The sequence below is a fragment of the Xenopus tropicalis genome, chromosome 1 (assembly GCF_000004195.4).
Source record: "Xenopus tropicalis strain Nigerian chromosome 1, UCB_Xtro_10.0, whole genome shotgun sequence".
NCBI lineage: Eukaryota > Metazoa > Chordata > Amphibia > Anura > Pipidae > Xenopus > Xenopus tropicalis.
In genome coordinates, this window is record NC_030677.2 from 32184528 (window position 1) to 32210867 (window position 26340).

A 26340-nucleotide genomic window follows, 5' to 3' on the forward strand; every position below is an offset into this window, starting at 1 on the left:
CCTCAAGAAAACACAGGAACATATGTCATATTGAGTCCTACAATGCAGTTGTGTCTGTTACAGGAGACAGGGGGTTAAGTCTGCCTGTGATGATATGAAAATTCACAACTGTAGCCCCTTTAATGATGCGTCGGACAGAGCTCTGTGCTTACAGGTGATAGGGAGGCCTGCACTTAAAAGGCACCTATCACTGTAAAATTGTTCTCCCCACCACAGAGATGTGAGATTATAGTTTTTTTGTAAACTGCACCCCCCAGATGTAGGCCACTCCCACCAGGAGGGAGCTGCTGATGCAGGCAACCATGTTGTGGCACAGAGAATTGTGCAACCAGTTATGCTTGTTATGCGCATGTGACCCGCGCGTACACAAGGAGCGTGCCAAGAGAAGCGCTCATTGTGCACAGGCTTGTCTCTAGACTTGGCTCCCTTCAGGGGCATTTGGTGACAGGGGCCCTCTAACAGCAGCCCTGTTACAAGTTTTGTCATACTTGTGTTTAAGGTTAACTAGAAGGGGGTGGGTTTGCAGGGAAGATATAAAAAACTTGGTGGGGTGAGGCTCACGAAAATCCTTCATGCCCAAAAAGAAGTCTATGGGGTTATGTAAAAAAAGGTGCAAACCATGTTCTTTGACAAAGCACCAACAGTTACCAATCAGGAGGTAGCATTTGCACTTGGTAGGTGTTAAGAGCTCCTCAGTATTCTTAATAATTATTATGGAAGTGGCAGTGGAAGTGACAGTTTGAATCCATTCTGGCCATAAGGCAACCTTTCCATGCTGTGCACCTAAGCAAGTTTAGGTTTGCCAACGGAAATGAGTCAAGCCCTTAGAACTCCAACCAGCCAGCTTTCCTTCTTAATAATTTACTATAGTTTGTTTTTCCTTTGAAAAGCATGGAATATGTTTAGCAAGCTCCAGTGATAAGTTCCCAGCTATGAGTCACGGCAGCCAGCCTGAGTCATCAATATGCAAACCCTGCCAAACAAGGAACTATATGTGCAATACTGCAGAGCCAAATCTAATTTATTTATGGTTTATCTATCTGTCCCCTTTGTTTGCAATGGGAGCCTAAGAGGGATTTTGAATTAAATGGTTTGCGAACCAAAATTTGTCAAAGAGCCCCCACACAACAGAGAAAAGATTTGCTGAAATCCAGCTGCAAAACAGTTCTTCTCTTTCTGCATCATTGGCAGGGGAGGAGGGACTAAAACATTGATGTTACAAGTTGAAACAACTTCTCCATAGTTTACAGACAGCATGCAGGAACATAACCCAATACATTGCACTTTAATGTTCCTTTCCTTATTGACATCACTGTTATATTTTATTTGAGTCTCAAAGTAGTCAGCCAGATCAGCAGGGGAACAGGGGGTGGGGCTTAGGGAACTGTTCCAAGCCATATTATGACATTAAAAATCATGAAAAGGCTGCATATTTTTTTATTGATGTATATGGCAAAGTTGCTTGAAATTATGTTTGCTTTTCAAAAAGTTCAAGTTGGGTATTTGTAACCTTAATGCCATTCAGCATTGCCATGCTATAGCTTTCTCACTATACTGTGTTGGCACAGAGGGTATGAGTGACTAACAACAGCACTCTAAGGTTTCACAAAAACCAAGTCAAGTTCTAGAAAAGCCATATGAGTAATTTTGCATTGTTTTGATAAGGGCTGTCATGTGATATCCATGGGTGGGTGTCAGCTTCTATTAGCGTCTCTCTTTTTGTTTGGTTCAGGTACCTTCGATCAAATATTCATAACATCCATAGCAAACAGTGCTACATCTATTAGGCTCTGCGGTGTGACTGCATCCACAGAGATATCCCTGTACAATGACAATGGTACAATATCAGGTAATGATAAATAACACAGCAGTTTAACGTGCTCTGTCACTTCCATCTGTTTACATTTAATACAGCAATCTGACTTTTTGTACACAAATCCATTTTGCATTTTTTCTTAGTGTTTGCATAAAGCAAATACTATGAATGAAGTAAAATGTAGGGTTTACTTGTGCTACTACAGTGGTTAGAGAGCCGCTGTGTTTGCCAGTGTCTCCACTTACTGCAGTGAAGTGCTTGTTCTACCATGTATGCCTCAGGGTATTTGCAAAGAGAGGTGGAACAATAAATTATTTTGTCATGAAAAGAAAGTTCTTGGTTCAGAAGAGGAGGGTAAAAAGGAATAACTGTTACATTTGAAAATAGATCCTTGGGTTATCATAGTGGTTTTTGCCTCTAGAGCTCAGAAGACCGTATCCAAAATGTAGAACAGAGACACAATCTCCCATTGTATCTGAAGGTTCGGGAAACAAGCTGAGGTTTGTGAGTTGAAACTATGCCTTTAACAGGGTTGGTCATCTTTAACTGTAACTGTAAGTATGTTGTAGAAAATACTATTCTGAAACAATCTGCAATTGGTCTTCATGTTTATTAGTTGTGGGTTTTAAATTATTTAGCTTTATATTCAGCAACTCTCCAGTTGGGAATTTTAGCAGCTATACGGGTGCCAGGGTACAAATTACCCTGGCAACCAAGTAGTGGTTCGAATAAGAAAATGAAATATGAAAAGGAGTGAATCTGAATAGTTTACAAGTAAACCCAGTACCCACAAACCTATACTGACCTATCTATACACTGACATACAGACCCATACTGACCTATCTATACACTCACATACAGACCCATACTGACCTATCTATCCACTCACATACAGATCCATACTGACCTATCTATCCACTCACATACAGACCCACACTGACCTATCTATCCACTCACATACAGACCCACACTGACCTATCTATCCACTCACATACAGACCCATACTGACCTATCTATCCACTCACATACAGACCCATACTGACCTATCTATCCCCTCACATACAGACCCATACTGACCTATCTATCCACTCACATACAGACCCATACTGACCTATCTATCCACTCACATACAGACCCATACTGACCTATCTATCCACTCACATACAGACCCATACTGACCTATCTATCTACTCACATACAGACCCATACTGACCTATCTATCCACTCACATACAGACCCATACTGACCTATCTATCCACTCACATACAGACCCATACTGACCTATCCACTCACATACAGACCCATACTGACCTATCCACTCACATACAGACCCATACTGACCTATCTATCCACTCACATACAGACCCACACTGACCTATCTATCCACTCACATACAGACCCACACTGACCTATCTATCCACTCACATACAGACCCATACTGACCTATCCATCCACTCACATACAGACCCATACTGACCTATCTATCCACTCACATACAGACCCATACTGACCTATCTATACACTCACATACAGACCCACACTGACCTATCTATCCACTCACATACAGACCCATACTGACCTATCTATCCACTCACATACAGACCCATACTGACCTATCTATACACTCACATACAGACCCACACTGACCTATCTATACACTCACATACAGACCCATACTGACCTATCTATGAACTCACATACATAAGCCATATATACCAACATCAATACTAACCAATACTAACTGTAGATATTAGTATCACAATAGCATTGGATACTGTGCTTGTTCAATATCTCATCCAGGCCCCTCTTAAAGGCATTAACAGAATCTGCCATCACAACATCACAAGGAAGGGCATTCCCCAACCTCACTGCCCTCACCATGATAAACCACCTACACTGCACTATCAATAAACTGTGCCTGACTGGGAGCATCATTTAGTAACTAGCGTGCAAGGTTATCATGGGACACAGCGATAGTACTGATATTAGTGACTAGAATAGGTTGGCAGCCATCACAAACTATCATACTACAAAATGCAGATATTTGTAGCCCTGCATAAATGGAGAGTATGGTGTCATGCCGAAACAAGCTGGCAAGTCCATCATGACCCTGACTATAATGCTGTATAAAAGAACTTTGAGTGAAACACATATCAGGTAACTACGCTGAATGGGAAAGTCTCGTGAATATTGCGTCACGGCATAATAGGCCTCCTGGCTTTATTCAGCACAAGCATTTACCTTCTGTTGATGGCTGGAAAAAGCAACACACTTTCCATGAAACTGAACCTTATACTCGTCTTTGTGTTATTTTTAGAACTTTCACAATCAGGGCAGCTTTGTTTAGATGTTAAACTATACCTTAAAAATTGTCAGCTATAAGTACAGTCATGTTGGTCAGGCAAGGCAAGGCCAAGGCTTCATGGAGCATCTGCTGAAAGACAATCTGTCGGCTGCATGGTAAATGGCGTGCCAGTCTCTCCTCTCAGCTACTTGTTGGGGTAACTGATATTCCTGGATCAAGAACAAAAACTACAGTGTGTGCTAAGAGACCACAGATAGAGAGCTGACTAGTCATTATTTGGGAAAATTGTATTTTAAAAGCTCTGTGGTTTTGTTTGCTGGGCTGAGCTTTCACATCTCTTACACTCCTATCACTGAGACCCCTAGCACTATATGAGACATTTTCATTACAATGAAGACTTTAGAGATCAACCATGAAAAGAATATGTATTTACTGAGAGGCAGACGAATATTACACTGGGGAATTGAGAAGGATTCCCAGCAGTTCGATCTATCTTACAATTTATCATAACCTTCCTGACAGTGAGAAGAGTTTCTAAAGAACTGACACAAAAAATCATCTAAAAATGATACCTGTGTCAAGATGTCAGAATGTGCTCAACAGCTTTGAGCAGTTGAACGCCATGATTCCCTATAGTGAGGACACTGAGTACTATAGTCAGCCTGAATCCTTTCTCTCCAATGCAAATTGCTTGTGTAGAGAAATTATACTGACAATTATTTTCTGCTCTGAAACAAATTACAAATAGCATGATTTAAATCTTGAAATGTCAGTACTGTTTTACCAAAGCGACCACAATCGCTTCCATTCATCCATTTCTCCAGCTATTGCTGAGATCTAAAGGTGGCCATACACTTTAAGATCCACTTGTTTGGCAAGGTCTCCAAGCCAACGGATCTTCTCCCAATATGCCCAACTATGGGTGGGTGATATTGCGCTAATTCAACTGTTTGGCCCCAGGGCAGAGGCACTTGCGTAAAAAATGGTTAGATAATGCCTGGGTGCAGACCAAACAAAATGTAGAACTATAGCAAGATGGAGGGTACTAGATGTAGATGTATTTAGATCTAGATGTATTTTTATTAATAAACGTTTTTGATTTACTATAAGCCCTGTGAGTGCGGTACATTCCATCTTGTTATATATATATATATATACCACTCAGTTTGTAATCATAATTAGGACTTAAATGCGCTATATATATTGTTCAGTATTTTGTTTCATCATTAAATTTAAAGGATAAGTAAGCCTTTTATTTTAAAATCCGCTAAAATTACTCCAAGCAGCCCCCAGAATAACAAAAATGCAGCTTTTTTTTGTTTCTCTATTACAGCCACTTCAACTACAGCTCTTTTACTTACTTCCTTGTCTAGAATAAAGCTCAACACCCTTTTGATTTCTGAGCCCTCCTTTTCTCTCCGACTATGAAAACATCAAAGAATTGCCTACTGGGCATGCTTACTTGTGTCCATTTTTCACCCCGCCTGCACTTTTTATTGTTTTATGTCAGGGCAGTGTTAAATTTCACATTTTCTCTCTCTTGCTGGATTTCCGTTGCATGAGTGTGAAAAGGTTAATAAAATGCTATCACTTACTTAGTGCTATATTTAAATTACTCTTCCATATCTATTTCTGCCCTAGGGCAATAGCACACGGGGCTATTTCTTGTGTTTTCTTGTCCACATAATTTATAGGGTTGAATTATGCTTTGAACTGTGAGGTAATTGACTTGAATGGAAATAGCTTGGGCCGTGCTGGTGTACTCAATAGTCCGGCCATTTTTTCTCAGAAACACTGGGTACTTTACCAACCCACCAATGCACCGGCATGTTGAGGAACATTACCACTCAAGTCAATAGAAGGGCAATGCTGATCATTTTACATCTGTTGCCAAGCTGAATATTGCAGCAAAACAATGGGAATTGCCTTGCACACCATTGCCCTTACACAGAGGCGAGGAAACCCATTACAAAAGCTGGTAATCTTTCTCTGAACTAGTAACTGAACTGTAAGTCTCATTGAATGTCTTTTCTATTTTGTGTTTACTTCTTTGTTAGTGTTTCCTTTTTACCATAATCTTTCTTACGTCTCATTTATTTATTTAGTACCTTGCTCTTCTACATCTGACCTCCTCCTTATTCCTTCGAGATGATTAGATTTTGTGGGGCAGATAAGTGTGTCTGGCCAAACTCACTCGTGTCAGTTCAGACCTCAGACTGAGGATATGCTGTTCTGGGAGCATCAGTATGTTTTCAATCAATAGGCTTGTTTTGCCCAATGGGGCTCTATTTTGCCCAGTAGATAATTAGAGGAAGTGTAAAGGTGGCTTTACACTTGTTCAGATTTTATTTTTCTTCCGACGGACGTTCAGATATTAGTCATACGTTTAAATGCAACTTAAACTAGTCTAAAACAAACATTCAGACTAAAATTGTAGGATAAAGCCCTTAAAAGAGAAGGAAAGGTAAAGTCACTTGGGGGTGCCAAAATGTTAGGCACCCCAAGTGATTTAAATTGCTTACCTTTTACCCCGGGCTGGTGCCCCTGTACGGAGAGAACAGCACCAGCCCGGGGAAGCTGCAGCGCTTCCTCCTTCCTGTATTGCCGCGCACGCATGCGCAGTACTGTGAAAAGTGGAACTTTAACAGGGAAGTCGGCTTTTCACTCTACTGAGCATGCGCCTGTTGTTTAGTCATTGTAAAACGAAGCTGGAAGGAGGAAGCGCTCCGCTACAGGTACCCCGGGCTGGTGCTGTCTTCTCCTAACAGGGGCACCAGCCCGGGGTACAAGGTAAGCGACTAAAGTCACTTGGGGGTGCCTAACATTTTGCCACCCCCAAGTGACTTAGCCTTTCCTTGTCCTTTAACATGAACATGAAATAGTTGGCAAACTTCCTTTGTAGGTCCCCCAAGGATATCATCCGATACACAATACATTTGCAGATTTTATCTTTAGCCGACTAAAATTTTCGACTAAACAACCAATCACCATGGTACGAAAATTATTGTGATGACCCACACATGGTCCAAAAATCATACAAAACTTTTATTGGTACATGTATGGCCAGCTTTAGTAGATAACGTCTCATTATGGACAACCTAAAAGGAATTTCAAGTTACGGAAGGTTTATACCGGGATAATGGTAAAAATGGAGCCTCACGCTAGACTAGGAAGTAGCTCAGAGAACTGCTTGTGACACAGAATTTACATGAGACTGAGTGTAGGGAGAAAGGTATGTTATTCTGGGCACTATTTAGAGTAATTTTATATGCGAACATCTATCAAATTCCTATGCATGCAGGGCTAAATACAGAGACATTAACCAGCACCATGTCATGAGGCTGATAATGATCCAGTCGTGGAAGCCTAAGGGCTCTGGCACACGGGGGAGATTAGTCGCCCGCGATTAACTCCCTGTTCGCGGGCGACTAATCTCCCCCGTGTGCCAGAGCCCTAAATTGCTTTTCCTCTTTAACTCCACCCAAACACAAATTAAGCTTTTTGAAAAGAAAGCATAATTTCAAGCAACTCTGCAATATACATCAATTAAAAAATATGCAGCCTTTCCCTGATGTTTAATGTAATAATATGGTTTGGAACATTTACCTTAGCCCCTCCCCCTGTTCCCCTGCTGATCTGGCTGACTACTTTCAGACTCAAATCAAATGTAACAGTAGTCCCCTCCCCTCTGCCTGTATTCTCCCAATCCCACAATGCCCTGTACACATCATGTCAATGATGGAATATGTAGCCTCTGCATGCTGGTCTGTAAACTGTGGAGTTGTTGCAATTTGTAACATCAATGTTTTAGTCTCTCCTCCCCTTCTAGGATTTCAAATGACACGAATGACATGACATGAACTAGAAGAGCTGTTTTGCAGCTGGATTTTTAACATGTAAAAATGGTATTTATTCATATTTTTTGAAGGAACAGATTGCAGTGATAGGTATGTCAGGGGTTTCTGGTATGTGTGGGGCTCTTTAACAAATTTTGGTTCTGAAGAACCCGGGAACTGTCTGTACCATACAAATAAACAGGACAAGAAAAAAAGTGTTGTTTGTTGGAACAGTGGAAGGCAAGTACTTAAGGCAGCCCTACCGACATTTCCTTTGGAAGCTAAGTGCATTGTTACTGAGGAAGTTGGGCAAGCATATCCTTCCTAAGAAAAACACCTATTATCCCAGTAGAACCTCAACTCATTAAGCTGCACATCTGATACAATGACAGGGCAAGTATTAGTACATGTTACAGGGGAAGTATTAGCAAACATTACTGGCTAAGTATTAGTGCACTATAGTGGGTATTAGTACCACTTACAGGTTAAGTATTAGTACACATCACAGGGTAAGTATTAGTACCAATTACAGGGTATCAGTACCCATTACAGGGTAAGTACCAGTACCCAATAACAGGGTATTAGTACCCATTACTGGGTAAGTATTAGTACCAATTACAGAGTATTGGTACCCATTACAGGGTAAGCACCAGTACCCATTACCGGGTAAATACTAGTACCAATTACAGGGTATAAGTACCCATTACTGGGTAAGTATTAGTACCAATTACAGAGTATTAGTACCCATTACAGGGTAAGTACCAGTACCCATTACCAGGTAAGTATTAGTACCAATTACAGGGTATTAGTACCCATTACAGGGTAAGCACCAGTACCCATTACCGGGTAAATACTAGTACCAATTACAGGGTATTAGTACCCATTACAGGGTAAGTACCAGTACCCATTACCAGGTAAGTATTAGTACCAATTACAGGGTATAGTACCCATTACAGGGTAAGCACCAGTACACATTACCAGGTAAGTATTAGTACACATTACTGGGTATTAGTACCAACTATCGGGTATTAGTGCCCACTGCAAGATGGAAAATAAATATGAAGATATATAGGATAGTAAAGTTGGCAGTACTGTACATGTGCCACCCCAGCGGGCACAGGGGATATTTGAGAAATGGGAGCCAACATGGCAGCTCAAGGATTTTGAAGCAATAACACTGGGTAGGTAGGATGCTTATACATATGCACACTGGCCCAGGCCATAATATTACCCAATCTGAGTAACTGGGGGTGGGGGGGCAAGGACGTCTGCAATAGAGCTGTTTCGGTAAATGCATCTGCCCCAGCATGCCCAGCTCCCACAGAAAGGATTACTGCCGCAGCTCCCTGTAGCCAGGTAATGAATTGCAAGCAGGGTTTCAGGGGCCCCATAAGTGAAGATGCTGGAGTCAGCCCTCACACACCTGGGAACAGAATATCTCTGAGAATCCGGGGCGAAGTAAACTTTAGCAACAGCTGTAAAGGTCCCGCCGCCAGCCCCCGCCCGTCCGCCGCTGATAGACACACCGTAGCTGCTGCTGCTGCTGCTGCTATTACTCAGCCACTTCCCCGGCGGCCCCACCCTCAGTGGGCGGAGCTTGAGCGTAACTCCTCCCGCGTACTGCGGCCTCCCCGCCTGCTGACGTGTGCGCGCCAGACTGGCAGCCCCAGTGAGAGAGAGCGGGGGGCGCGCACCGTGGCTCCCGGGAGCCCGTTCCACTTATAACCCGGAGAGGGGCCACAGGGCTCGGCCGGACCAACCTCGCCTTCCCTGGGCTTGGAATGTGATGAGCGTAGGGGAAGCGGCGACACGGGCAGCCATGAACGGGAGAAAGAAGAAGAGGAGACTGACGCCACCGCTGCTGCCGCAATGGGTCTGTGCCTGCGGGGCTGTAGAGAGGAGATACCCCGGTGTGTGCCTGGCGCTGCTCCTGGCCGTGCTGCTGCTCCTCCCGCCGGTTTCCGTCTGCACCTTGTGTGAGGCCGGCGGGCCCCGTAGGAGGCGGGATACCCCTGCACTGCTCTCAGGTAAGTACCGGCATCTCGCCTCCTCTCATCCGCTCAATGGGAGCCTGGCTCCCCTATGGGATCTGGGAATGGGCCGAACCCCAGTCCGGGACTCGGAGAAGCCTCAGTGCCCAGGGGCTGGCCGGGGTCAGAAAGGCAGGTCATTGGCCGGCCCCCAGCATCGTACGGGCCTCTGGTTGGCGGAGAGCTAGATACAGTTACAGGGCTTGTTCCACTGTGTAAGGCTTATATGTTACATGTTCAACCTGCAGCCCCCCCTCCAGCTGTTATTGGGCTGCAACTACTAAACATCTGGATTTGTGGGACACAGCTGAAACTACTGCCTGATATAAATAAATCTGCCCACTGCCAGATGGGGGCTCCAGCCTTCCCGCATACCAGGGGTCACACATCTCTAATCATGTCCTGAGTGGGAAGCCGAGCCCCTAGGCTCAGTGAATGGGGCAAGTCTCTCTCTGATTCCCAAGCTTTGCCCACAATGCCAGTGCTACTACATGTTGTATTAATGGGCTCTTCCAAGGAATGCGCAATAGAGTGGGAAGATCACTGGTTGCCTTTGGAGCCAGGGCCAGTTTTAGGCTAAGGCATAGAAGGTATTTTTCCATAGGGCCCCTGATTCTTAGGGAATCCTTGGAGCTTTGCTTAATTTAAACATTTTTCCACTTTACACATTAGTGATGCCAAACCTTCGGCCCCCAGCTAAAGCTGCAACACTCCGCATCCCCGAGAGACAAAGGTAGTGGGGTGGATTCCGACAGCTAAAGGGTTGCAGGCTGGGCATGTTTGAGCTCTGTCGCCTTTTTACTAAGATACAGGCTCCAACCTCTCAGCAATGGCCAGGGCCCTTAGACATCTAACATCTGCCCTGTTTGCAGCACTTTTTAATGCTGTTGACAGTCACTCTTGAGCTACACTGGGAAAACTGTATTGGCCATGATTAGGCCAGCCATAGAAGAAACCCTCTGCTATCCATGGTACTTTGGAGGAAGGGCAATGCTGGAGTGTCTCCCTAGGCATTACTGGCAAGGAATGGTAGTGTTGCTTATTTCATGATGGCCTGTCCCAGTTGAGCCTTTGCTACCTACATTGTTGGGAATCCCTTTGTTAAGGGGTACTGCTTTCCTGAGTGCCAGAACTTGGGTTCCATTTTGCCGAGAGTAGCACTGACCATTCCTTTGTTGCTTATTGTAGGGAGGACATTTATAGCCATTTTTTGCAGGTTCACGTAATTCTTCAGAAATGATAATGGCAGGAAATTCATGTAATAAAGTTTAGCCGGACTGTGTGTAGCTCACAGTCATGTAAAAAAGGCACTTTATGACATCCTTAGTAAAAGTGTTGGAATGCTGCAAAGGGGCCCTGTGTATAAATCCGCCTTGAGCTAGTGAAAAATAAAGGCCTGTTGCAGTCCTTTGGCAATGCTCCCATAGGTGCAGTTGGATTATATACCCTGGTCTAGGTTGTGTCTGGCCACAATGGGTGAAAATTATGGTTAATATCCTCAAAGTATATTTGTTACAAATATTATTTACAATGATTCCCTAACCAGTCCTGAGGGATAAGCTGCAAGTCTCTAATTAAGGCACATCCTATCTCTGACAATGAGTACAGAAGGCAAGTGTACTCTTTAGGAGCAGTTCTTTTTCCAATCACCTGTTCTAAAAGAGCCAGGCAGACATATAAAATGAGGGCAACTACTCTACTTCACACCATTGTTATTTTCTAGAACCCCTGGTAACCTTGGTCTTGGATCTGATGTGTGGAACTACAGCTGGATGGCTCTGTCCAAGCAGAGAGGCCAGTGTGCTATAGGTTTGGCCAAGGGGAGAAGTTAATGTGGGAAAGGCTATATCTGGCTCTGAAGGCAGTGTCAGTGGCCTAAGATGACTGTGCGAGTAGCTGTGGCCTAACTGAGAGGCCTGTGTCATCACCTTTACTGTATGCTTATTGCATGGCAAGAATATATACAGAAGTAGTAGGGTTAGTTGGGTGCCCTGTTGCTGCACAGTACAAACAGCCCTAATGTTGTCCCCGGTGACTATATTAAGAGATATGGTACTTAAAGCAGAGTGATAGGGCAGTGGATGCCAATCCATTCTTACTTGGATGGTATTGTTTGTTGGTTTGTCCCTCGTTTTCAGTAATCCTATGTGTTGCAAATGGCCTTTGGCTGAGCCTTCGCTATAAAGAAAGGAGTGAGTTTTCATTTACAACTATAGCTGTAAAATTGCCTGTGTGCAGTAACTCCTAACAGCCAATGAGTAACAAGCTTCTATTCTATGTCTGGTAATAATAATACGTTAAGATGGCATTGGACACCTTCTTCATATATATTCATTAATTTCTCACTGAACAGTATGGGCCCATAATTAATTTAGTGCATTCACATAAAGGTCCCCATACACGGGCCGATTCTAGCTGCCGATATCGGTCCCTTAGACCGTTTCGGCAGCTAATCGGCCCGTGTATGGGCAGTACCGACGGGACTGCTCGACCGATATCTGGCCTGAAATCGGCCAGATCGCGATTGGGCAGGTTTAAAAATCTAGTCGGATCGGGGACCGTATCGGCTCGTTGATGCGGTCCCCGGACCGACTTTTCCTATACAGGTATGGGATCCCTTATCCGGAAACCTGTTATCCAGAAAGCTCCGAATTATGGAATGCCCATCTCCCATAGACTCCATTTTAATCAAATAATTCAGAATTTTAAAACTGATATCCCTTTTCTCTGTAGTAATAAAACAGTATCTTGTAATTGATCCCAACTAAGATACAAATAATCCTTATTGGATGCAAAACAATCCTGCTGGATTTAATTGCAGTTTTATTGATTTTTTGGTAGACTTAAGGTATGGAAATCCAAATTATGGAAAGACCCCTTATCCGGAATACCCTTGGTCCCGAGCATTCTGGATAACGGGTCCTATACCTGTACCTGTCGTTATAATGCGATCATTTGGCCCCAGGGCCAAACAATAGAATTAGCCTTATTTATCCCGACATCGTCCACCCGTAGGTGGGGGATATTGGGAGAAGAATCTTAAGGTGTATGGGGACCTTAAGAGTTGACTGGCCAAAAAGGGTGGTTACTGTCCAGCAGACCAGGAGCTGTATGGACCCACATATCACTTAAGTCTGATGGCAGATTTTCGACTTGTGGAAAAACGCAGGGCGAGAATCAGCCCCTATGCTGGCTTTAGCCTATTTTGCCTGCACCCGGAACCATTGGGTTTTTCCGCCGGCCGACAATCAGCCCCACGTGTCATCAGCCTAAAAGCCATTTATTGGTAAATACGTATTTTTCCTGTTGCTGTTTGTGTTTTAAAGTTATGTCCTGTAAAGACTTCTCTGTGTCATGTCTCCACAACTTTTTCATAAATCCTGTGGCCATGCCCTGCGAGTATGGTACTCGGGTGCAGTTGGTTCTGAATACACAGCCTTCAGTCATTTATTTGTGATAATTATTGCCAGTAGCCATACCTATGGGTGATTTGTATCGTCAGCAGAAGCAGTCTGCACCAGTTCTCTGCTTTCTGTTGCAGTGACCAACCTTGAGAAGTTGTATGGGTAATCTCCTGGCCACTTGCGCTTAGGGCATTGCTGCTAATGTAACAATCTGGTCATGTGGGCTTTTTCCCCAGATATTTCTTTTTAGGATGTGTAATGGGGCGATGCCTGTTGCCATTAACCTGTCTGAATGATTTCATCTCACCTTTTTGCATCATTGCATTGAGGTTGGTGCTTACGTTGTAAGTGCTTGTCCTTCACATTTGTGCTCAGTTACTGGTCCACTTCACTCGCATCAATTTAAATTTATGTGATTTTCACTCTTTCTATAGGTAGTTTGCAGTACTCCCTCCACTCAATTCTGTTTTAATTTCTACCAGTTAACCTGCTGCACCGTTACTTTTTCATGTACATCATCTGATCAGAGACCTTTTCAGGGAAAAAATCCCAGCCAAGAACCATTTTTACTGGCCAGGGCACAACCCTACTAACAAGATGCTTTACTAATGGTGCCAGGTGTATTTATACCAGGGATCCCCAACCTTTCTTACTCGTGAGCCACAGTCAAATGTAAAAAGACCCGGAGAGCAACACAAGCATCATAAAAGTTCATGGAGGTGCCAAGTAAGGGCTAAGACTGGCTATTAGGCAGCCTCTATGCACACTATAAGCTTACAGGGGCTTTATTTGGTACTAAATCTTGTTTTTATTTAACCAAAACTTGCCATCAAGTCGGGAATAAGTAACTCCCTGGTTTGGGGGCACTGAGAGCAACATCCAAGGGGTTGGGGAGCAACATGTTGCCCCCCGAGCCACTGGTTGAGGATCACTGATTTATACTATTGGTGACTATATTAGGCTGTGTTTGGTTGGTAGAATAGTGTCTCCTTTATATAGACTAGTTCATCATTCTTTAAAAGGGAAGGAACCTCCACAACTGCATCAACAGGGCTACCTAATTTCCATACCGTCTGGGCAAATACAGCACAGATGTGGATGCCATCTTCGGCCACGTCATTTTGGGAACCCTGTTGGTGATCCCCAGGCAGGGTGCACAGACCCGGTTTTGCATTCACCGATATCTGAAAAGGGCATAATTCTGGCAGCCCCATTAATTCAGTTCAGGAGGGGAATACTGATTAGAAAGGGCAGGGGATTTGTTCCTCTTTAATGAAAACAGGTGAAATGGTAACATTTTTGTTAAATTGCTAAATGCAAAGGGACGAAGGTTTCATTTTGCACTTGCATTCACTTCCTTAGTGATCAAAGGGGCTTTCTTGTCTGGTTAAGAAGAAATGTACATCCCTGCACCTTGAAAATCATGTCTGCAGGAGACTCCCCCCCCCCCCCCCCCCCCCCCCGCCAAAGCCAGCACCACACAAGATCAACAGCAACAGCAACAGCAATGCGGAATTCCGAAAGCTAGAAAATAAGTATCAGCCACACAAAGCAGGAACCTGTGCTGGCATTTGTGTGTTTATTCAGCGATGCTATGTAGGAGAGGGTGTATTCTCATCTGCGGGTCGGCTGGTACACGGTCGCTGCAGATGACTGCAGCTTTAGCAGCGTATTGTGTGCTTTTTTCCCCCTTGCAGGCAGAATACTCTCTTGCAAAGCAGTTTCTGAGATATTTGTGTAATTCCTGCTCAAAACTATCAGCATCCTCCTGCTTACACTGGAATGAGGAAGCTCTGAGCTTAGCTGGGGGGGCAGGTTAGTGAATGATTAGGTTACTGTGAAAACAGTGCAGCCGTGCATTTGGACACCCTTTGCAAATAACACGACAAATATTTTGTATTTGAAATCATATTTGCGAGAATATAACTTATGCCTCATGGTACTTCATTGGAAATCATAAATTGATTCTCTTGTTGCATATTATATGGTACAAATACTAGATAATGAATATAATAGCCCTACTATAAGAATATCTGTTGTATCTAAAAAAAAAAAAAAAAGTGTTGTAGAAAATCTTACTGGACTGCCAGGTTCTGCTGTATGGATTGTCATGAGCAGGCACTGCTCCAGGCAGGCTTAAAATCAGCTCTGACATGTACAGCATACTAGTCCTATCAAGTGTTTGCCCAGTGTCAAATAATCCTCCTATGAGTTTCACATATGTTTGCTCCAGTGCAAATCTGTTTAATGTATAGAAAACTAATCAAAGTGTGGGGGTCACAGAGAAGAAAATTGCAGGTCTGGTTGTGAGTGAATGGGCAGTTTAATACTACCAGACTGAGCTGAGAAAATGGTTGGATGGGCCAAGTATGGCCAGTGCAGGGCTTCAGTCTGGTCCAAACTGAGTCAAAATAGGTCCTGGAATTTCAAGTACAGAGGGGCCCAGCTCCCCACAGGCCTAATAAATAATGATTATAAAATTACAGCAGCCTTTCTGGCATTTGCCAGAATCCACACATTGACAGTCCAGGCCTAGCTGCAATAAGCAATGCTGCCCATTCTCTACACCAGTGCTGTCCAACTTCTGCGGTGCCGAGGGCCGAAATTTCTCTTGCATACATGGTGGAGGGCCGCTGATGGAAGACAGTTTTGGCCACTCCCCCATTTTAAACCACACCCACTTCAAACCACACCCATTTTATCACAATGGTCGCTGCAGGGATATTAACCATCATTCATATGTTAAAGAATGATATTATGTCATATTAAAACACACCCTTAAATCCATATGCCTCCTCCTCCCCTGTGGATAGCACAGCAACCCCCAGCACATAATTACACACCTTAGGGACCATTTAACTAATTAAATTTAATTTCCAACTGCTAACAAACTCCCAGAAAAAAACCCTGCCAGGTTCACCTCCCACAGGCAGCATAGGGTAGGCAGAGTATGGCACACACAGGCAGCACTCTGCCTGTCCTATGCTGCCTGTGTGTGCCATGCTCTTCCTGTCCTATGCTGCCTGTGGGTGCCATACCCTCCCTGCCCTATGCTGCCTATGTGCCATACTCTACCTACCCTATGCTGCCTATACACAGGCAGCATAGGCCAGGCAGTACATACAATGCCTGAGGTGTGAATACTGCAGTGAACAATGCAGAGATTAAAAGGTGTGAACAACACAGGGGATTACATGTTTAAACAAAACAGAGGGATTACAGTCTGAATCTGAGGTGATAACCATGCAGGGGGCCAGTTAATCTCAGTACTGATACCATTTAAAGCTTACACAAAGTTAAGCCATCAAAGCAGCCAGACAGGTGGGGGGGCCACACAGAGGTTTGAGGGCCGCATGCAGCCCGCGGGCCGCCAGTTGGACAGCACTGCTCTACACCATTAAAGGGCATCTGTCACCCTGAAATTGTTTCCCCTACCAGAGGTGTGGCTAGTAGAGTCTGCACTTTGGTTGGGGGAAACAATAATTAAAAAAAAAAATCCACACCAGTGCTAGGCCACCTTCCCCGGGAGGGAGCTCCCCATATGCGGGCGGCCATGTTGTATAGCATGCATATGCATAATGAGCGAGTCTCCCTGCTTGCTCATTATGCGCATACATCTGACGTAGGCATGGTGGATACGCTTTACAAGCCTATTGTACTTACTTAATATGCACATGCAGGTACCCCAACATTTCTTCCCACACCAGGAGCTCACTCCCAGTGCAGATGGCCTAGCGTTGGTGTGGGCTATTTATTTATTTATTTTTAATTAAAAAAAACCTGTTGTTTCTCCCGTCCTGAGTGCTGGCGTATTAGCCCACACCTCTGGTAGGGAAAACTATTTTGGGGCGACAGGTGCCCTTTAAAGGGATCCAACAGAAACTTTGTATAATGAATGCAAATGTATTTCAGAACTTTCTGGGTTTGTTTATTCCTTTCTGTATTCCTGATACAGTGAAGCAGAAGCTAATCAGCTGGCTTTTGCTACATTGTTTGAGGAGTCAGGAATTAAATATAAATAGAAAGACAGATACTGCTTTAAGTAGGAATTACGTTTACAGATAACTTCAAAACCACAAAAGATGTTTTTAATGTATATTGGAAAGTTGATTTACTTTGAGTTTTTAAATTAGGACCTAAATGCTAGAATGCAAAATAAGAGTTTGAATTGTATTAACCCTAGTACGTTTGTTGGTCTGTGCTTGACTGTAGCTTACACCTCTCCATCAGATAGGGACGTGTGACTTGAACATAGGCATCTGGGCGGCCCAAGTCTTAATGTTTCAATGTTTAACTTACTACATTTTGAATATAATTTCACTGTGTGTACTGATTCCTAACATTTTCTGCTTGTGCCATGATTTTATACCACACAGGCTTGTTTTTCAATTTAAAATGAATCACGTGATAAGTTTGCTATAATTCTCGTCACCTATATCAACAAATCAGCAGGTAGCATTTACTTAACACCTGTCTTAAAGCAAAATTGTTATTGGTTTTATATAGATGCTAGTTAGTGTAAATGTCCAATCATGTTTAAAATTAAATATGCAGATAAATAAGTACAGAATATGTGATTTTATTATTAAGTTGAGTAAAGTCAGTCACATCACAATCAGACAACTGCTAGGTATAATGTTGATGAGATTTTGATATTTAATTTTGCTACTCCAGATACCTATAAATTGAAAACCCACACCCAACCTGATAAAACCAAATACATGGGTAGTTTAAATGTAATAGATTCTCTAGCTATGTGATCTTCCTGATCCTGACACAACTGACCACACAGTCGCTATGGCCAGACTTCACTGTGTGTGGTTTTAAAAGGTCCTTCTAAGCCAATGCTATTAGATTGGCTCAAAACAGATTTGGGTATGAAAATCATACAGCTGATGTACCCCCATGTATATGTCTCGCATTAGGGATGATGTTTATCCAAACTGTTTGAAAATATTAGAAGCGAATGATCTGGTTGTTTTGTGCCTGTGTGTGGTTTCTGAGAAGAAGACTGCTGATAAATCAGTTCTTACTGATGCCTTGGTTTTAATATTAGGTTTGTGTGTTTTCTATTGGTTGATAAATAGTGTCTGGCGGGATGTGAAATTCTGCTTTCTAGCACCTTGGACAGGGAACACTTTACCATTGTGGTCAAAACTTTTAGTAGAAGTCTTTCCCAGTGCAAATTTAGTTGTGGCTACTCAGGAGTTACAGCTATGCTGTAGAGGAAAATGAGTGTAAGGGCTTTGGGACATATGTAAGGTGAAAGTGTAATTCAGATATATTTCTGGAAATATACCGTAAATGTTCTTACTGCAGCCCTTACATAGGCTCCTTTGGGCTGTGTTTAAATGCTGAGTCTTCTAATGTCCCTGTCCTTGTCCCCCTATGGCTGGACATGTAAGCTTCAGCAGAGATTCAGTACACACTGGAAAAATGGTGATCTGCCAGCCTTTAGTTCTGGCTGTAGGCCATTGCTGGAGACTGGCCAGACTGAACGATAGATAGAACTTTAAGGGCTTGTACTTGTACTCACAAGTGCCTGTTCTGCGTTTCCCTGCGGTGGATCCTTTCGGCGCTCCACCACATGAAGTGCTGTAACCTTGTGTCAGCTGTGAAGTTCTTGGGGTTGTTCTGCTAATATGCTCCCTGCTGCCTGAACACCATGGCAGGCAATATCAAATGTGCCCTGCTGGAGCTCAAACACACCCAAGGACCTTCTGAACCATTCATATTCAGTACTCTCCAATTCCATCACTCACATCACAGGACTGTTATTACTATTATTGTTGTATAAAAAGAATATTGCAGAAATCCTCATTGAAAAAGTACTTGGGTTTTGTCTAGGGGCTTACTTTGCAAATCTTCAGTGAGATGCAGGAAGTGCGTTGGCAGTAGCAATGCAGATATGGTGCCCTATTTGCACCCTGTGCCCGTTGGCTCGCCATAGCCTGTGCATCTCAATTATGTGCATATTAGGGTAATCCTAAGTGTCTTCCCCCTGCCGTCCCTGGTGAGTACAGTGCTGCCAAATGCAGACAGAGTTGTATTCATTGTGGGGAACAGGTCCTTGCTTTCTACAGCCGCTGACACCATGGCATGGAGCTAAGTGCAAAAAGCATGGTGGCTTGTTTCTGTGTTTTGTTCTTTGCATCCTACCCAGCCATTAGTGAATGAGATCTTGTGTCCAGTTTTCAGCTTTTTTTTCGTCCTGCAGCATGGAGGATTACATGTCTTGTACACCCGGGGCCCCAAAAGAGAGACGCACACTCACGATAGTCCATGCATGCATGCAAAAAAAAAAGTGTTTGGTGGGGCAGCCTGGAAGTTCTGAGCAGGAATGCAGGAAAAGGTGTATATAATCAGCATGACTACCTAATGGGCTTTCACTGGGGAGGACATTAACTTTTAACTTGCCTTGTCACTTTATACCCTGGGGAGTGAGTCCCTGACTAGGGAATTGATAGAGAGCCTGTCTGTGTTATCTGAGCTTGTTTCTGCAGCATAGGAAGCTTTGCAGATTCAGTTTTATGGTGTCACTCTTGTTTTATAGCATTCAGCTGTGTTTACAGTTCTAGCCCCCATGATGGATGCTAAGGGGCCTTCTGGGGTCTGCCTTTGTGAGACCACCGGGTCTCATCCTATGGGAGCAGACTGAATATTTTTTTTTGGCTAAGTATGATGCCTTGGTTTGAGGCATGAACCCTGAGCTGTGATAGGGCGGCTAGGCGTATTGCAATGCAGACCTCATTATCAGCTAAGGGATTGCACTTGGCAGTGTTTCATGTTTAAATTGTTTTCATTCATATAATGAATTGTATTGCTACAGGAAGGGGAGGGAACATCCTGCTTTGCACTGACACACATTCTTCCCAGGCTCCGAAGCCTCTCGTGTCACACTTTGTGTAGCGACAGGATGGCAGGGTTTAAATAAAGTGACCTGTCATTCTTCAACCAACCGCCTGCTTTAGCTTTAGTTCACAGAACCAAGTTACTTTTAGTGGTAGCAAATTTCTCACGCTGTGCATTTCATGTTATCTACTGCAGTTTGGGCTTCTTATGATGATTAAAAAAAAAATAATACTGGACTGCTAAGACAATAATGTCTTAAAGCTGAACTTAAACCATGAATTGATGTAAACTCAGTGTGGATCTCTAAGCATTTTTGCAATTTACATTTAATTTTCTATTTTTACTGGTTTCTGAGATAACAACAGACTTTCACTCAAGAACTCTCTTTGACAATCAGAGCTACTTTCTGTCCACTTCCTTTATACTCGGTTAACCCTAGAGTTGCTGACTAATATCTCTGAAATAACAAAATAAATGTAAATTGCAAAAGTACCCCCTGCTTGCACAGCATGCGCATTGTGTAATGTAGGAACAGTGTATGCGACTCGCCCTGCCACGTTACACGCATGTGCATAATGAGTGAGTTGTGGTATTTGCTCATTATGCGCATGTGAGTGTCACAAGATGGCTGCCTCAACTGGGAGCTCCTCCTGGTATGGGGAGACTAACACTCTAGGGGCTTTTTTTGGTTTTTAAAGAGACTTGTTTCCCCCAACCAGAGTGAGGGCTCTGATGGGGGAAGCAATTTTAGGGCGATAAGTCCCCTTTATGCGACAGTACTATAATTTTATAATATTCAAGAGCGGGTGGGTAGGGGAACTGCTCTTGTCCAGCGCTGAGGTACATACGATAACTCAATTTATGTCACAGCTGTGTTTGCAGAATTGGGTTGCACTTCTGGGGTACAAGTAATCACATTGCTCTTACATCTATGTGGATTCTTTCTGAAAATGCATACTTGAGCATTTTAGGCCCAACATTCATGCTGTGCGTGGGAGTGACAAGGAAATGCAAGTAATATGAGTAGGTAAGGGCAGTACCTGGTGGAGGATCTGCTATAAGTAAATTGGTGACAAATAACATGGTTTGGAACTGCTACTTTTTCAGGGACTGAAACTACACTGACAAATCTGTTGTGATATTGTAGCTTTTTGAGAGGCTAAATAGAGGCAGTTCAACAGCCCGTGTAAAGCCCATGTTTGAAGGCAATACATGTTGAAGTGAAGTGTTTCTGCGCATTTCATGCTTTTTGATCGATGTGCAAAGTTATAATTGAGTTGCCAAAATGCATGTCTGAGCAATGTTTCCTACATAATATTTTGTTAAATTCAGCTTGAAATAAGAAAATATGACCCATTTATGTAAAACCCCAAGATCCAAATCTTTTCAACTTTTCTTTAACCCTGAGAGTGCATAACAAGATTATATACTGCATTGCCTATAAACTGCGCTGTCTACATGGTCAGACATGTCAGAGGAATGGCATTCATGACCTGGCTGGTAACTGCCATTCATTTAATGCCGAACATGACATTTTTAAGTTCAATTTTGCACTGTGATTCATTCATATACCTCCCAGTAACGCCCTGTGATGAGTAGGCTGTATTTGGGAAGCCATCTGCTAATTCAATTAAAGCTCCTCCATTGGCTCAGCACGTTTCTCAATAGCTGATATCTTATTCCTCTTACTAAATGCTAGGAGAATTTTTACTTCAGCTTGTTAAAAGCACGAAAGCACCAGTTGGCCTTTTTTTTTTTTTTTTTTAAATACATGCAGAGGAGGGGGAAAAACCTTTTAAATGTATTTGTGCAACATATTTAATCTACAGATCTGTCTCAAATATATACAACACTAAGAAATAAATGTCAGAGGAAAGAAGTTTCAGTTTTCACCCTGTAGTCCAAAAACATGTCCATTTCTTTGTGGTTTTGTATGATCTTCGGTGCGTGTATGGTGGATCGACGAGACAACCGATATCCCAAAAGCCTTGGCTATTGGTTGTTTCAAAGATCGGGCACTATTGAAGGTGCCCGAGCAAAAGCTGCGTTTAGGGCTGATTCGTCAGGTAGAGGTAGAATTCTGCCTCTCTATCTGACAATTCAGCCCTGAACATTAGTGGAGGGTAGGAACGAACTTTGCAGGAAAGATTGTAATTGTCACGGCGCTACTAGTAGCAGCAACTTGTCATGGCTACTAAACTCCAGAAAATACCCTGCCATAGACAATACTGAGAATTGCCTCTGCTAAAACACATGTAGAGACAATTATCAGTAAATGATCAGCATTGTCTATTTTAGTAGTCATGACAAGTAGCTGCTTCTAGTAGCGCCATGTGTCTTCACCCTAACGTATATAGCCAACTTTATATTTGTTCTTCTGGGACTGATGGAATCATGAGTTTTCACCAAAGTAGTTCTTATGTTGGCACTATATAAATAAAGGTTAGTACGTAATAATGGTGTGGGCCTTTCATGTGACTGGATCACTGATAACCCTGCTGCTATTATAGGCACGCTGCTTAGCCGTGGGAAAAATCCAGGGATAACATTTTGTTGGAGGTTATTTGTGTTTCTGACTTAATCTACTAGTTACGGGCTAGAGTTGCAATACCATAATATTGACTTTTTAATCAAAGAAATGTATCTTACAGATGTTTTTTTTTTTCTTTAGTTGCGCCTTTTAATTATCTTAATGTTTGGCTTTTAAATCTTGGCCTTTCTATTTAGCCTATTTATTGTGAATATCAAAATGCTAGGGTAAGTGACCTGGGTTCCTTTTTCTTTAATATTTGATAATAAACTATTGTTTAACAGTTGTCTCCCCTGGGCATTTTTGCCGTTGGATTACCAGCACTTTGCAGGCACTCTACTCCTTTCCCAACCGCAAATCACTCACTTGAAGTACACCAACAGACATTGCAAGACAAATCAGGCTCATCTCACTTGGGCACTTTAAAATTTGGAACATAAAAACGACCAATGCATTTTAGACCGTTTCAGCAGCCGTTAGTAAATGGTCACCTAAATGTTAATTGTAAGCTGAACATCTCCTTGGAATACATTTCCTACTGTGTGAAGGTCAGCCTTGGGCCAGCGCTGTTACTAGTATACCTTTTGCTGGATGCAAGTGAGACGCTTGGACTGGAACTATGCCAGACTAGCAAGCAATTGATTTAACCTAATGAAAGGCTAGCTAGAAGGTGAGAGATTAGATGTAGGTCAGGGATTCTTAACCTATGGATGGACACATGCTGTTTACAATGGGACCCCTATAATTCTTTGTAATGTTTCCCTACAAAAAGAAAAGTAATTGTATGTATGTATATCTTTATTATAAAGGTAATATGTGGGTTTTTATTTATATATATATATATATATATATATATATATATATATATATAATAGCAAGACAGTGAGCCGCACACACAGGGAAAACAAAAAATTTTTTTATTATTGAAAAAAATCCAACGTTTCGAGCACCAACTGTGCTCTTCCTCAGGGACAAACCAGGAACTGAGGAAGAGCACAGTTGGTGCTCGAAACGTTGGATTTTTTTCATTAATAAAAAATTTTTTTGTTTTCTATCTAAGTCCCTGTGTGTGCGGCTCACTGTCTTGCTATATACATGTTTTTTGCAAGCACCCGGGGCAGTTGATTACTATTAGGGTGTGCCCTGTTTTTCTCTGTGTGTGTATATATATATATATATATATATATATATATATATATATATATATATATAATATAATCTTATTGTGCAAATAACTGACCTTTCTCCCATTTTTCTTCTTAATTTACAGACCCTTTTAATTCATTAAGTCCACCTGTCCTTACTGAAGATGACAGATCCAGCCTTGAGGCAATATGTACAATCCATAAGCAAATGGATGATGACAAAGATGGTGGCATTGAAGTAGAGGAAAGTGATGAGGTAAGAATGCATGTTTCATCTTATAGCAGATTAATACTATTGTTTCCAACTATTGTTGAAATGAAAGAAACAACAGTTGGATACTTTGTTTTCTGCCACGTGGAGTTATAGGCAATTTTAATCATGTGTAATGTTATGGAAAGCTCTAGTACTAAAACGTGCATGTATTTTTTGTTTTTTCTTTTTAATTTTTATCATATGTTTAGATTTAATAAATGTTTTACCAGATATTTTTTTTTCTTCTTAAATGTTCCTCAACAATGCTTTGTAAGCTGCTTTCCTACTAAATCAGTCACAGGCATCTATAACCAGCAGTTTACTTAATAGAAATGCTTTTTGAATCTGTTGCTCGGTAGTTGAATGAAGGTTCTCTGGGGAGCAGGGTAATGCATACCCCCATGATTTCCTGTTAAATTTACACAGCTTTGTACAATGTTGCAATGTTTTAGGTGTGGTTATAGAACCAGTGCCACTAGGAAATGAAAAAGCTGTACAGTTAATACAGTTTTTGTGCCCTAATAGAATATAAATGTCAGTTTTTGCAAGTGCAGTTTTTTTTTACATTTTTGTTAGTCCTAAGATTATTTTTTTGGCTTGATTTTTTTCATTTTTTTTGTCCTTCAAAAATCCTGTTCTTTGACAGTTATTGATAATATAGTTTTTACAGAAACTGGAAGGACTGCACGCAGAAGCACACAATCCTATAGACTTCTTTAAAGTGTTCCATTATGCCAGACAGGGTGGGTGCAGACTTTGAGCCTTGTAAGTTTTTTCTCACCTGACTAATTTTTTAAATTAGTAACTTAGTAATTGGTTACTTTGTCAAGCTATATCTTTTGGGTATACTGGCTTTTAGGGTTGCTTAGATTTCCCACATTCATTTGCAATAAAGCCTGGGGTGTACCCTAAACCTGGCCAGGTTGTCCTATTGATCAGATACCAATGCGTACTGGGCAGTATACACCTTGTATTTGCCTAAAGTGTAACTATGGGAAGCAGTTTAATTTGTATCTCAGTTATTTTGGTAATTGTAGCACTTTAAACACCCAAGGATTTGTTTACTAGTATTGTGAAAATATGCCCGATTCCAATAATATATAGCAACCAATCAGAGATTTACTTTTGTCTAACTGCAGTAGATAAATCAAAGCATAATGCTGATTACTACTGATTGCTTTCTAAGGGTTACTAAGGAGAACTGTAGCTGAACATTATCTTTACATGGCTAAGGATCTGTTTTAGATGTTGTTTTGATCTGTTGCTAGATTGGTAGAATGATGCTTAATGTAGGTGACAAATACAGTTTGTGTGTGTGTATTTAATTAGGATTTTTGCAGGTGTTTTTTGGTGCTTGAAAAGCTTGGCTATTTCACAGAATTCCAGTTTTGTCCAGATCGTTGTCAGTATACCAAATGGAAGTTGGTACACAGTTTAAACATTCTAAGACACCAATGAGAGCAAAGCCCATCTTATCAAATGCATTTATGTATACAACGAATGTATGAATTCAAAAAAAGTGTCATGTGTTTAAATGAATAAACATCAGCCTCAGACCTCTATAAGGCTGGTGTCCCACAGAGCCACGATAGATCGCCTGTGATACATACAAAAGGAATGAGGGTAGAGGGAAGAGATAAAAACATGAATCGCATTTTCATAGTTTCCTCCATAGCTCTAGCATTAATTTTGTTCATCACCAAAACACATCTGGAAGGCTTGGTACCTGGGTTTTCCAGATAAGGGGTCTTTCTGTAATTTTGTTCACTGTCCCTAAAAACATTTTACATTTTCAATAAAGCAAACATAAGGATTGTTTTGCCACCAATATGGATTTATGCAACTTTGTTACTATCGAGTACAAGGAAGTTTCCTAATACAGAAGAGAGGGAAATAATTAAAAGCCTTTTGAAATATAATTTTCTGCTGGAGGGGCAAGGAAATGCAATTACATTTTTTTTTGTTGTATTTACAATCTGTTATAATCTTGAATCACAAAAACCAAGTTGTGTTAATAATTGGAGATCTCAGATTTTCTAAAATTGCTGTAATTTACCATGCAGAACATGGCCTTACTGTTATGCGATGTGCTGTACTGAAACCAGACTTATTGAAGGGCTTTATTGCTCTTCCTCAGAGCATGTCACTTTGGGCCACATTATGATTTTG

General features: G+C 42.0%; 1 protein-coding gene across 1 annotated transcript in view; it reads left to right on the forward strand.

Moving 5' to 3' along the window:
- Positions 1–9537: 9537 nt before the first annotated feature.
- Positions 9538–26340, forward strand: part of stim2 (stromal interaction molecule 2) — a 46505-nt gene continuing 29702 nt past the window's right edge. Inside the window, exons 1-2 of the mRNA XM_004916759.4 lie at positions 9538–9984; positions 24044–24174. Coding sequence (XP_004916816.2) covers positions 9744–9984; positions 24044–24174 — 372 coding nt within the window. The 5' untranslated portion in view covers positions 9538–9743. The remainder of the gene's footprint in view (positions 9985–24043; positions 24175–26340) is intronic.